General features: G+C 44.0%; 1 protein-coding gene across 2 annotated transcripts in view; it reads left to right on the top strand.

The window, feature by feature from the left end:
* Positions 1-13,125, top strand: part of DNAI7 (dynein axonemal intermediate chain 7) — a 342,681-nt gene that overhangs the window by 239,256 nt on the left and 90,300 nt on the right. For both annotated transcript variants that reach the window (XM_069228584.1, XM_069228583.1), the window contains one exon: positions 7,802-7,969. In XM_069228584.1, coding sequence (XP_069084685.1) covers positions 7,802-7,969 — 168 coding nt within the window. The remainder of the gene's footprint in view (positions 1-7,801; positions 7,970-13,125) is intronic.

Here is a 13,125-nt window from a genome sequence, read left to right as displayed (position 1 = left end):
AATATGTCGAAGTCACACCTGACTGCTTCTCAGATCCTCCTCTTCATCTGAACCATTCTGGACACGGTTCGGTTTCCTTCCTTTCCCCTGTGAAAAAGAGTTCAGGGTGGACAGGCTATACTCCTGATCTTTTGGCCTCGGTCCTGGATATTAGGAATGTGGGAGTCATGGCCTCCTGCATCTTGCTGGTTGAGCTTGCCTGGTGGCATATGCTGGCTCTGTAGTGGAATCTGAAGTTTCAGTGGGCACAGCATCAAAGGTACAGATCTAACCATATTCAGATATCAGAGGGGACCGTAAATGTTCTGCAGTGGTGGTTACTGGGTAAGTGGCAGAACCCCCTCCCTTCCTCACCCAGAGCTGACAATGGTGACTGATGTATTGCTTCTTGGTTGGGGTGGCCATCCGAGAGAGGTGGAGATCAGAGGCTTCCGGCGTCCAGGCTCCATATCAACCTTCTAGCACTGATGGCCATCCACTTGGTATTGAAAGCCTCCCTTCCATCCATCAAGGGGAGGCTGGTACAGATGCTTACGGACAATACCACCATCATGTGGCACTTCAGCAAGCACGGCTGGGTACGGTAATGGACCATTCAGCAGGAGGCCCTGCACCTCTGGAAATGTATGGAACCCAAGGAATTTTGCTGGTGGTGAACAACCTAGCAAGATGGTTGAATGCCTGGGTGGATGAGCTTAGCCTTTGGCACCTAGCGTATCACAAGTGGCAGTTACCCCAAGAGTTGGTGTAAAGTCTTCTCAGCAAATCGAATGAACCTTGGCTTGATCTGTTCTCCACCACTGAGAACGTGATATGTCAACACTTCTGCAGGTCAGAGTTTCCATGGCATCTCTGGCTCTAAGATGCATTCTGCCTCGAGTGGGACTCGGAACTCCTGTATGCCTTTTTACCTAATCACTCCTACCCCAAGTTCTCAAAATGATCTGGACTGACCGAACCCAAGTCATCTTAGTGGCTTTAGATTGGTCACAGAGAGATAGTATACAGAACTCCTGGACTTGAGCATATGTCCATTGATCTGGCTGCCCCTTCAGGAGAATCTGCTGTAGCAGCAGTAGGACAGGGTTGTGCACCGGGCCTTCGTAATCCCCCACCATCATGCTTGGAGGTTGGGAGGGAACAGCTGAACACCTCTGACCTTCCTCTGGAGGTAGTTAATGTCATCTGGCAGCCATTTGTCCCTCAACAAAAACCATAGATGCTTGTTTTTGGGAATATTTGTGGCTTGGTGTGGTACTCCCATCCTGGCAAAGTTATTTGATGTTTTGTTATTTGTTTTGTTTCCTAGCCTGTCCGGCGTTGCTCTGGGCACACTTAAAGGATCCTTTTTGGCTCTTTTGGCCTTTTTGCTGGGCCAGATGAGCCCACATTATGTGTCCTGTTGTTATGTGCATTTTGAAAGGTTTACATTTGTTTCCTTCCTCTCCCTTTGTCTTACCACATTGGGACCTTAATTTGGTGCTTATGTTTCTGATTTGCAGCTGCACCTTGCAACTTCTCACCCTTGAGATGGTATTCCTTGTCGCCATAACATTGGCATGGCATGTGAGTGAGCATCTGATAGAGACAACTAGCCGCAGATTCCTTACCTTAGACTTTTCCCCAGGCTCCAGAAAAAAACTTTTAAGAAGCCCCTTTGCACGTAGGTAGAGGGAGCCATGCAACTCCGTATCGACGTCGTCCACCAGATATGACTTTGATGGAGTCCATTAAATCCCTCCTCTGATGCACTGCATTGCAGATCTGGGGAAGCAGTTCCTCTGGCCATTTTTTGGCCTCCTTTTTCGGCCATTCCGTTGGTTGGAACAGTGTGTATGCCTTCTGGCTTTAAGCCTTGTGGGTCCTCTGCTCAAAGATGTTGGCCACAGACCCCCATTCTATCTGTATGTGGTGCTTAGGTGCCCACCACGACTCAGAGGATTGCGACGCATGTCAACATCCAAAGCTGATGGCATTAAGGGAGCAGAGGATGAAGCTCCTGGTGGCACTGTAGTCACAGTCTTCCCAGGACTCCCATAGGCATCGGAGTCTTTCTCCATCCAATATGCGTCCGTGGGAATGCTCCAGGAGCCATTAGCGGTGACTCCATCGATGTCTCAAGGTAAGCGCACCAACCAGCGACTTCACCGCCTCCACGCAGCTCTTCTTATTCTTCTGAGGAAGAGTCCGTGCAGGAGTCCTCCCCACGCCTTCCTCCCCCCAAACTGGGGTGGCATGGTGAGCAAAAGAATTGATAGATTATACCCAGATCTGTGACTGGGGATGAATGTTTGATTGCTTCGGCATTCCATCCATCATTTGTGTTTTTTTGCTTCCTGTTTTTCCTGGCACTGGGGTGACTCTGGCCCAGATGCGGACTGTTACACATCCCGGCATGCTTTTTTGGGCCTACCCCTTCCCTCGGGTGCCTTCGGGCCCCAAGGAGGTGGAGGGTGCCCTGACGGGCTCTTCACAGGTGGGTTCGCCCTTGGTGCCTGTTGGGCCCCCTTACTCAGTCTCCGGAGTCATTTCAGCACCAGTGCACGGCCTTTTACATCTTCCATTTCCCACACCTGACTCTTCTCTACCACTCCATTGCTGGTGTTGAGTTCTACTTTGCCGCCTCCGGTGGTGGTGATGCCGTTGACTTCGCTCAACGCACCAATGGTAGTCTCACTGAATTGGACCGACTCCCCTTCCAACGTCGAGGTCTTACCCTCACAACGTCCACCCCAGCGCCGGGAACAGCGTTGATGGATTCGGCTATCTCAGGTTCTTGCCCTATATTTCTGGAGCCCATCCTCCAGCTCCCCAATCGGAGGGCCATGGTTTGGAATATCAACCTCCCCTTTCCGACACCATTCCAAATACACACAAGGATTGGTTATTTGATTTGGGCAACACTAGTGGCTTGGACTCCTCCCCTGCCTCCAGTCTCCTGTCACCCCCTCCTTGGTTGACTACAGAGACAAGTTCTGCTCCAGCAGATATGCTAAAGCGTGTTTCAGAGGTGTTGAACTTAAAACTCTCTACTGTTCAATTGTCAACAGATCCTTTACTTGATGTCCTACATCCTGACAAGTCTTATACAGAGCCTGTCCTTCCTTATTGTGAGACTTTATACATCATATCTTCTTGGGGAACGCTCTACTTCACATAGACACAAGTCAGCCCCGAGGATCCATCTTGCCTCCGTCGGCATTCGACTATTCAAGGCTTTGTGGTGGAAGCTGCTTTGGCTTAACAGTGTTTTACTCATGTCCCTCCAGAGCGAGAGGCCAGGCAGCTTGACGCTTCTGGTAGGCATATTTTCACTTCATCTAGCTCTGCCCTGCATTCTATCAACACTTATTGTGTCCTTGCTTACTTCTCTCAAGTCTTGTGGGACTAGGTGGAGCTCATTCTGTCTTCTCTACCTGAGGAAGCTCAGAATATTCTGGTTCCCTTTGTACGGGATGGTCAGCAAGCTGGCAAGCTTAGTATCCGATGTGGTATGCATACCACCGATTCTGTTGAAAGGGTTCTGGCCTCTTCAGTGGCTCAGCGTCAGTGGGCATGATTGAATCCCTCCAATTTTTCGGAGGCTGTGCAGGCAAGTCTATTTGAAATGCCTTTTGGTGGCACCTCACTTTTTGGTGCGCATGTCGACTTGGCCGTACGCCGATTTAGAGATGCTCATGGTGGTACAGTCTTAATGCCGCCTGGTGTTACAGGGTCTTCCTCTGGATTGGTTTTCCTTCTATTGTTCAAGGGGGATTTTTATTCCCCTTTTGCTTTTCTCTCCGCCTATAGATATAGAGTGCTTCTTTTCTTTCAGTATGACACCCGGTGTGCTGTTCCTGCTTGCTGCAAGTGCTTTTTCTTATTATTATATTCACACTGCCTAGCACCCAAGATGGTGTTCCTGTGTTTGCAGGTGTTGTTTTTCTTTTTCCACTGTCTTGGACAGGTTCCACTATTTCTTTGTGTCCCTGTTTGGGTCTGATACCTCTTGAAGGGGAGTTTTCTGTTGTCTCTGCTAATGGGCGTGTCGCCTAAGAGTTTGTGCTCTCTACGGGGTTCTTCCTCATGTGAGAGTCATTTTCAGTTCAATGCTCTACAGAGCAGTTGGTGTAGGATTTTAGCCATACTTCTAATGCTTACTTATTCCCTAATGGGAACTTGTTAGGGACTTCTTTTGGGAGTAGTTACTATAGTTCCTTGTATAAGCAAGGACTCTACCAGTGCATTAGTTCCCTCCCTCCCCCATTTTTTCAGGGGAACAAACTCTGTTTTTAGGAATGTCCTTTCCCACTGGTGTAGTGGGTAGTGGTGTTTCTGCTTTCAAATCCATGTTCTGGATACCCTCAGGGTTTTTGGTACGATTCTAAATGTCCCTCTTTCCACCTTTATTATGTACAACCTTACTTGTTTTCTTACATGCAGAGGGCACATTCTGTCACCCATATAGTGCACTGGTTTCTATCCCTTATCATGCTTTTCTCATGAACTGCTATATCCTCTTTGTGCACTGGTCCACATGCTTTTTGTCTGGCCATGTGCCACAGTCGTCTTTTTCATGGACATCATACTCCTCATTCTGAGCTTTCTGTCTGATTCTGGATGCAGTTTTCTTAATGTGAGTGTGTATATATATATGTGGTTGTGGTGGTGGTGGTGGTGGTGGTGGTGGGTGTGGTGGGGGTGGGTGTGTGTGTGTGTGTGTGTGTGTGTGTGTGTGTGTGTGTGTGTAGATAGATAGATAGATAGATAGATAGATAGATAGATATATCAATGTATATTTCTTCCTTGCTGCTTCTGTTTTTCCACGATGTCAGCATGCCTAGTTTTTTCTTCCCCCTGCCCTGTGTAGGTTCAGGGTTTCATCCGTCTGTGTATGAGTTCTTGTTCCGGCATTTAATGTGTAGGATTTGAGTCCTAGCCCTTGTTTCATCCTTTCTATAATGGCGGCATGAAGATAGTCATGTCACCTTCTTTCGGACATTTATTGCTCTCTAACCACATATTGTTTTGTTGCTTAGAACTGTAACCCATTGGTGATGGACACTTGCATTTGACTTTGCATTCCCGTGCAAGTCCAGTGTTCAAATCCCATTCTGAGAGTCGACGTCACCTTACTTTACCCTTCAGGATTTTTATTATTCAGTCCACATATTGGACCCGCTTCCTCTTACACAGGTTTTGTCCCTCCGAGACTCTGCATCATTTTTCCTTGGGCCCTACCTTTCAGCAACTTTTTCTGTCTGATGGACTAATCATAGCCTTTATCTAGCCCTTTCTTTGGTTGGCATCTTCTCCTGTGGCGATTTTCTGCCTGGTGTTAACCTTGTTTCTTATACCGCAAGGTTTCTGTTGTTTTCTGTCAGCAGGTTGTTCTACCAGCCTCTTTTAGGTGTTTAGTCCGCTAGCATTGGTTTTCCTGCATGGTAGGCTTTTTTTTTTCCTTGAGGAGTGTGATTATATATATATATATATATATATATATATATATATATATATTCACATTATAGCCAGGCTCAGATTTAAACCGTATCAAACCATGGAAACTCACCAGTTATAGTTAGTTACCTCGTGCCCTTAGGTAACTATAACTCGCGCTCCCGCCATGCACAGTTTTTTCATCAAAAATTTCACTGCAAATACTGCACAAATTTTACTGCGGCAGTTGGTCTTAGAGCCTGGCCTGCGGCCAGGTCCGGTGGCCAACCCCCTAAAAGCACACAACCTTGCGCCATGCACAGCCTTCACCCGTGTGCAATGGGGGCGGTGTTGCCCGCTAGACCTGGCATGCAGCCAGAGCCTGAGGCCAACACCCCCTAACCCAAAACCACGTTGTGCACAGTGCTTTGGCCAGGCACGGCGGGAGTTGGTCGCTGCTTCTCTGAGTGTGAGAATATGTGTGAGGATGTATCTGAGGGCGAGTGTTGCTGTCAGTGTCTGTCTGGGTGAGAGAGTGCGTACATCAGTGTTTTCCTGGGTGTGTTAGTGGGTGCATCAGGGGGTTAGTGGGTATGAGAGTGGGTGCGTAGTGTAACAGTCTGTGTGGGTGCGTTAGGGTCTGATTGGGGCTGTGAGTGAGTGCATGAGAGTCTGAGTGTGTCTGTGAGTGGTGCGTGATTGTCTAGGTGTGTGAGTGGGAGAATTCATTGAAAGAGAGACAGAGAGCGAAAGAAAGTGAGAGGGAGAGAGCTAGAGTTTTTTAGTCTTTGATGTCTGGTATACTTAAAAAGAGTTATTTGTTTCCAATTTAAAATCAAAAATGTAATTTTGTTTCTAAATATAATTTTTTTTTATTTAAAAAAAAATTGAAACGAGCCCAGCTGGACTTGAATCCCTAAAGCTCTGTGTCAAACTCCACGACCTTCACACTGAGCTACGGTGTTTTTTTAATTAATTAATGCATTTATTTAGTAGCCCTTTATGGGCTATCTGGGACCCATAAGGGCTCCCCAGCTGTCCCTCATGTATTGATTTATATATTTGTTTTTAAATGTAACTAAAATGCCCTTTATGGGTTATCTGGGACCGCAAGGGGGCTCCCTTGCAGTCTCTTCTTATTTTTTTTTTTTTTTACTAATATGCCCTCTTTACAGTCTACCTGTCACTGCAGTGCCAATGCATCAGCAAGCATGAAGCTGCTTTGACAGCAGCTCTGTGTTTGCTGAAACATTTAATCTCTGTACTCTGCACGCATGCAGGGATCAGAGATTAAGGCTCTGCTGTTTGACAGCGGGACCTGTTTTAAAGAGGCCTCCCCTGCTTTAATTCTTTAACCCCCAGGACTTGTCCCACCCAGGGGCATTAGGCTAATGAAGCACAGAGAAAAATGCTTTTTTTCCCTTTGGGACCCCACCACCAGAGCTAGGGGGTCAGGGCATTTACCAGGCAGCTAAGTGGACCTCCCTCCAAACATTCACAGAGCACTACTGTTTGGTATGTCAGTTTCACCAAGAGGGGCATTTTGCCCACTAGTTTCTGCAGGACTTGCTAATTTGTCTCATCCACCTCCAAACAAGTACTACTTTGGTATCTATTTGAAATGTGAGACATCTGCAGTTAAAAAAATCGGTATTAGAAGAACAAGTACTTACCTTCCATAATGCTCTTTTTGGTAGAGACTCTACCCCGCTGCAGATTTCTCCCTTAACCTTTCTTGACATTACTATACCACAGATCGCTGCTGCTGATCCTTTTGCAGGTGCAGACATTATTTTAATCAATTTGCTTTATATTTCAATAATTCAACATTAACTGAGTTTCTCTTGCCCTTAATTGAGGTGTTGCAGTACAAAGAAGAGAAAGCTAGCTCTTTTTCGTTTATGCAGCCAGGATCTGCAACCACATCCCTACCTCTCAGGACCCTCTAATCCCTACTCCAATTTACGGAAGAGCTGAAGACACACTGCTTTCACAAACATGATACCATGACAAAGTAACTGTCTCCTTCCGCTCTTTAGAGCCATCTAACCCTCCATTCCTATCATTGCCTTTAACCCTGGCCATTGCTGCACTGCCCTTCGCTTAGGTGTGGTCGATATAAATACCACATACATATATAGGTAACTCTGCACACCTTACATGCAGATAATGACCAGCAGTTTGAAAGCTTAAAACAATGTTTTGTTTGTGTGATTATATGTGGAAAAAGTTGTGATAACTTTCAGTGCCACAGCAAACTATTACATAAATATTCTACCACATGTCTGTGGATACTTTTGTAAAGTGCCCTGAAAACATCTTGGACATTTCTAGAACAATGTGTGGCTTATGCCCTTGTGTGTGTTTTTTCCCATCCCATCAGGATAGTCAATGTAGGCTGCTATCGCTTTCTAACGTTGAAGGCATGAACATTTCACGTATTATGGGGAAATGGATGAGCCCCTTTGCGCTTAAGACTGCAATGAAACGTGCCGGTATTAATGTCTTTCCAGAAGTAGATTCAGACAGATACGTAAGCATCAACAAGAAGGTGAGTCTTTTAATAACCACACTAGGTAACTGACTACACTGTTTTGTATTAAAAAAAAAAAAGTAAAATGTTCAGTGTTTTTTATAAGTTGAAATAACACCTTTGTTTGCACTAATGTCGGCCACAACTATACTATACAAATATATTTCCCTTATGGAAGTCATTGGTAATAACATGTGTTCCTTTTGGCATTTCCTTGCTTAATCATTAGTTTTGGATCGACTGAGAAAATATGTCCAGTTTTCAACATGTTCAAGAAGATAAATATGTACCTCTGATAGAGCTAAATATAATAAATGTGTTTCTTCTTCAAATTTCAAGTCCCGCTTCAAATGTTTCAAATAGTCATACCACCCGACTAGCAGCTATTACCATTTCAGATGTCACAGTGTAGAGTAACAGCAGTGGGTACAGGGTATGCGCAGTGCCCAATTTTCCTGGGTCATGGATATGCCCAGCGCGTACTGTTCCAAGTGCCCTCTCGGAAATGTTGAAGGTTTGCTTATTAGTGGCAAAGGTGCTGGGTATGGGCATTCTCACTGCTTGCTGGGCACAGCCAGGCCCAGTTGGCACTGCGTGCAGGGGTGCTGGATACAGTAAGGGCCTGTAATGCATGGGCAGTGCATTGCAGGCACTGGGGTATTATACACTTGACCTTCAAACTGCTCATCACAACCAACTACACCCTGAGTGGCACCCTAATCTCCCATCCTCCTGGACAAGGCACCAACTTCAGCAGCACCATCACTTACTTCGTCACTTCTCTAATCCTCTACTTCATCACCTTCATCATCCTCGGTGAACTGAACTACCACGTGGAGGATCTCACCAATCCAAACACAACAAGCCTCCTCAAGCACCTGTCCCACCTCAGACTCACCCATTGAGTGGAAGGCCCAACATATGCCGCCAGACACCAACTGAATCCCATTTTCACCAGCTTCAGCAATGTCTCAGTAGACAAGCTCACAGCAATTGCCTGGTTCAAGAACACACTCATCAACTTCAGCATACCCACCCCACACCACTGCAGAAATTCCATCGCCAATTCTTCACAACAGGCCTGAAACAAGATATCAGAAGTATCCTGCTCTTCCAAACTCCTACACAACCGGCCTTGTCACAAAAACAACAACTCTGAGTCCATCTCCAGCTTCATTACCTGGATCACCACTTTCGCAGATACTGACTCCTCTCAAAGCCAACAAACCTACGAGAACCAGACCGCAAGCAAGCTGGTACACAGAAGGGCTCAGACTGACCAGTCCCCACTGAAAGCAACTTGAACACTGATGGAGACAAAGTCAGAACACCGCCAACAAGAGCACCTAGGAACCTGCCCTCAGACGGTACCATCAGCAAATTAGAGACTCCACCTCGCTCACCTGCTGCATCTAAAGCAGCACCGACAGCTCCAAGGAAATCTTTGCCATAGTAAAAGACTTCTAATCTCCAGCAGCAAGCTCCACCAGTGCAGTCCCCCCTCAAGATCTCTGTCCCTTTACTTCACCCACAAGATTACCAGCATATATGAAAACATCAAGTCCCAACCGGACCCTTCCCCCCCCCTCACAGTCCTGCGCATCTCTACCACCACCTAGAGGACCACATTAATTACCTGGCCCAGCATCACCGCTCAAGAAACCGCAACTTCCATGCTGTCAATACACTCAGGAATAACCTTGACCCCTGCCCTTACCATGTCTTCCTCAAGGGACTGGGCCTAGTCTGCACAGCCCTCACACCGATCATGAACAAATCTGTCATCACAACCCCCTACCTGTACTCCTGGAATTAAGCCACAGTACTCAAATATAATATTGGTATTGGAACTATTCACATTTGATGTACAAATGCCTAGGGACTATTGCTAAGCCTAAATGATTTATTCAATTCCTACATATTCATCTGAACCCTACAACAACCTGTCGACGTTAAAAACCGTGTATTGACAGATCCATTCATCTAAAAACATCCAACATAAATGAAAATGGACTAAAAAAGAATGAACTGAAATGAAATAATGAGTCAGATACAAAGTCCAGTAGCCTCTATTCTGCCATCTGCAAAACTGTAATGCTTATTCTCCAACGACTCTTCAACTTCCAATCCTTATTTTTCAATCGACTATGATGTTATAGTTTCGGCTTGATTTTTGACCCACCTTTAGATATAGTTCTTCATCATTATTTTACAACAACTAATCACTGATGCCTTATTCAACCTTTAAAAGAACAATTATTAGACCTTTCTGCTAAAAACAAATCTCCAGTCATTTTTTAAGAGGCCAACTTATTCTAGATCGTACACTATTTCTCATCAAGAAGAGTTCTACTACTCCCCCAAATTCAAAAAACGTCAAATGAACTTGGAAGAGTAGTAGAACGTTTCATGAAGACCTTAATGGTGTGGGACTATATGTGAAATGTATTTAATAATAGAGATCTGGGTCTTTCTACACCTATCTGTGATACATCTTCTTTGATGCATACCAGTCTAAATATCTACTATCCTGATGAAGGTGGGTCAAATAATCAAACTGAAACTATGACATCATAATTGATTGAAGGATAAGGACTAGGAGTTTAGGAGTCTTTGGAGACCCACACCCTTCCAGTCAACCCACACAAGAAACCTCAGAATAGTATTCAACAGCTCACCATGACCGGTCAAGTGAAAGCAGTTTCAGTCTCCTGCTTTCACACACTCAAGATGCTCAAGAAGATCTTCAAATGGCTTCCCACCAACATTCACTGAACCATCACCATAGCCACTTTCAGTTGTACAATCCACCTCATCCAATTCAAGTCTCCCTAATATAGCCAGCCTCTTTATGTCACCTAAGCGTAAATTTGGTATTCGATCGGAAGCAGGAATATCTTTTTTTTTCATTTATTCTCTTGTTGCTTAAAAGCTTTCAGAAGTTTCAGTTTTCGTATGAACAGAAAAATGTCAATCCGGGTTCTGCAATATATATATATATATATATAGAGAGAGAGAGAGATATCTATATATATATATATATATATATATATATATATATATATATAGTTCTAACTTCCGTTTTTTGCACAGTTGTCTAATTTGTTATGTTTACACAGAGATATTATATATCTCTATCCATATATCATTAGTACTGTATGACAATTGCACTTTATTGGCTCTTGTTGAATAACATGACCTGGATTGGCATGGATTTGGAATAGGCCTATAGCACTGGCACTTTAAGTGCAATGGTTTACATAGTGGTGTAAATCAGTCACCTATATCATTGTATGGCATAAATGGCGTCATTGAATATATTGGATGACTGATATCTCACCAGAAATACAGAGGCCCTGGCACTTTATAAATTGTATATATATATATATATATATATATATGGCAGTGATGAGTCCTTCCGAATCCCCATCATTCCTTTTCATCTGAGACTGGGACTCAAAGAACCAAACTGCATGGCTCCAGTAAAGTAGCGTTTCTTTTATTTTAATTAATCAAATTAATCAGCATACACAGGACAGTAAATGACCGACGCGTTACGGCCGTAGTCTTCCTCGGGGTCATAGAGTGTATGTAGACAAACCATTCTTTTTAAAAGAACCACCACCTTTTTAACACCAAGCTAATTAAAAATAATTAAAGACTGGACCCAAAACTTCATCATTATTTTCCATGTTTTCCACAATCACCTTTCTGATTTTTCTTTTTTTTGTTTTGTATATACATATATATTTCCATCCATTTATTGAATACTGCATACAAGGAGGTTTGTTTAACATAATTAGCGACACTTCATAGCTTCCGTGCTAGAGTTCATTTGCTAGAATAAATTATATATATGGTATAGGTGTATGACTGCATCACCAACCTCCTTTTTGGATGACATTTTTGAATAAGAAACAAAGTTTCAGTCTGTACTATAATATTTACACATGCACAGTTCCTCTAGTGTCCAACGTAAAGGTTTGAAAAGGATTTGTTTTCAATATAAAACATGAATCTCATTTGAATTCAAACATTGATACTGGTGAAAATACTGGTGCCATTATGCTAATAGAGCAAATTACCATTTAGCTCTTTTCCACCTTCAATTAGATGTATGTACAAATATCTAGTCTATACTTTTAATATTATTCTCTCACCAGTTTTTTGTAAAATGTTCATAAATATAGTATTGCGCCCATCTTCTTGAATAACACTCCATGTGCCTGTGAAACATAGGCAAATATCATGTGTACAAGATTATCCCCACGTTAGATATCAAATTACTGTATCTGGTTAAATACCAAATAGCATTGATGAGATTTTGTTCTTATTTACCATAGGTGTCAAACTTTCAAGACATACCTAAAGTGCCAGTTCCATGTAATAAAAGTAAACCCCAATTTTTGTAGACTTTCCTCTCTGGTCCCTCTGATACAAACTGTCATACGGTACAGTTGCTCTCTGGAAAGTTTTGTGGTGATCCATCAAGGGATGGGGGGAGAAAGACAGGGGGGAGGGGAGTCAAAAAAAGGAGAGTTTCCATGTTAATTCCCATAGGGATTTTGAACAACGTTAACGCCCGAACCACTGGACAAAATTACACCTAATGTGGCAAAAAGGTAGCTCTTGGTCCAGAAAGCCCTTTTTTGTTATTTGGTGGAAATCCGTTCAGTCATTTTTGAGAAATTAAAGAAAACCCTCCTAATCCCGTGCTGAGATCTGATTGGCTGACAACACTTCAACAAGGAAGTATTATCAGCCATGTTGGGACTCGTCTTCAGCAGAATCCCTAAAAAAAAAAAAAAAGTGAAAAAATGAAAATTGCCCATGGTAGAGTCACCCTGACCCCTTAGTTCTGGTGTTGAGGACACCATTCCCCCCCCCCCCACGAGCAAAAAAGGATTTAAAAAAAAATGTTCACCAGGAATCACAGGAGATTTACCGACAATTAAAGAAAAAAATGCTTCTTTCAAAGGAGCCCCCTGGTGGGCCAAGTCCCGTCATTGACATTTTAATGCGGGGGCCGCCTGGCATCCCCGCTGCCCCACGGAACGCAACCTCCCCGGGGCTAAAAATATCATGTGTGCGGGGGACAACCCAGCCCCTTGCAGCCCCAGCAACCACCACCTTCCTGGGGCAATAGATAAAATGCACCCCCCATGCCACAACCT

Source organism: Pleurodeles waltl, chromosome 4_1 (assembly GCF_031143425.1).
Source record: "Pleurodeles waltl isolate 20211129_DDA chromosome 4_1, aPleWal1.hap1.20221129, whole genome shotgun sequence".
Classification (NCBI taxonomy): domain Eukaryota; kingdom Metazoa; phylum Chordata; class Amphibia; order Caudata; family Salamandridae; genus Pleurodeles; species Pleurodeles waltl.
This window is presented reverse-complemented; position numbering and strand designations above follow the sequence as displayed.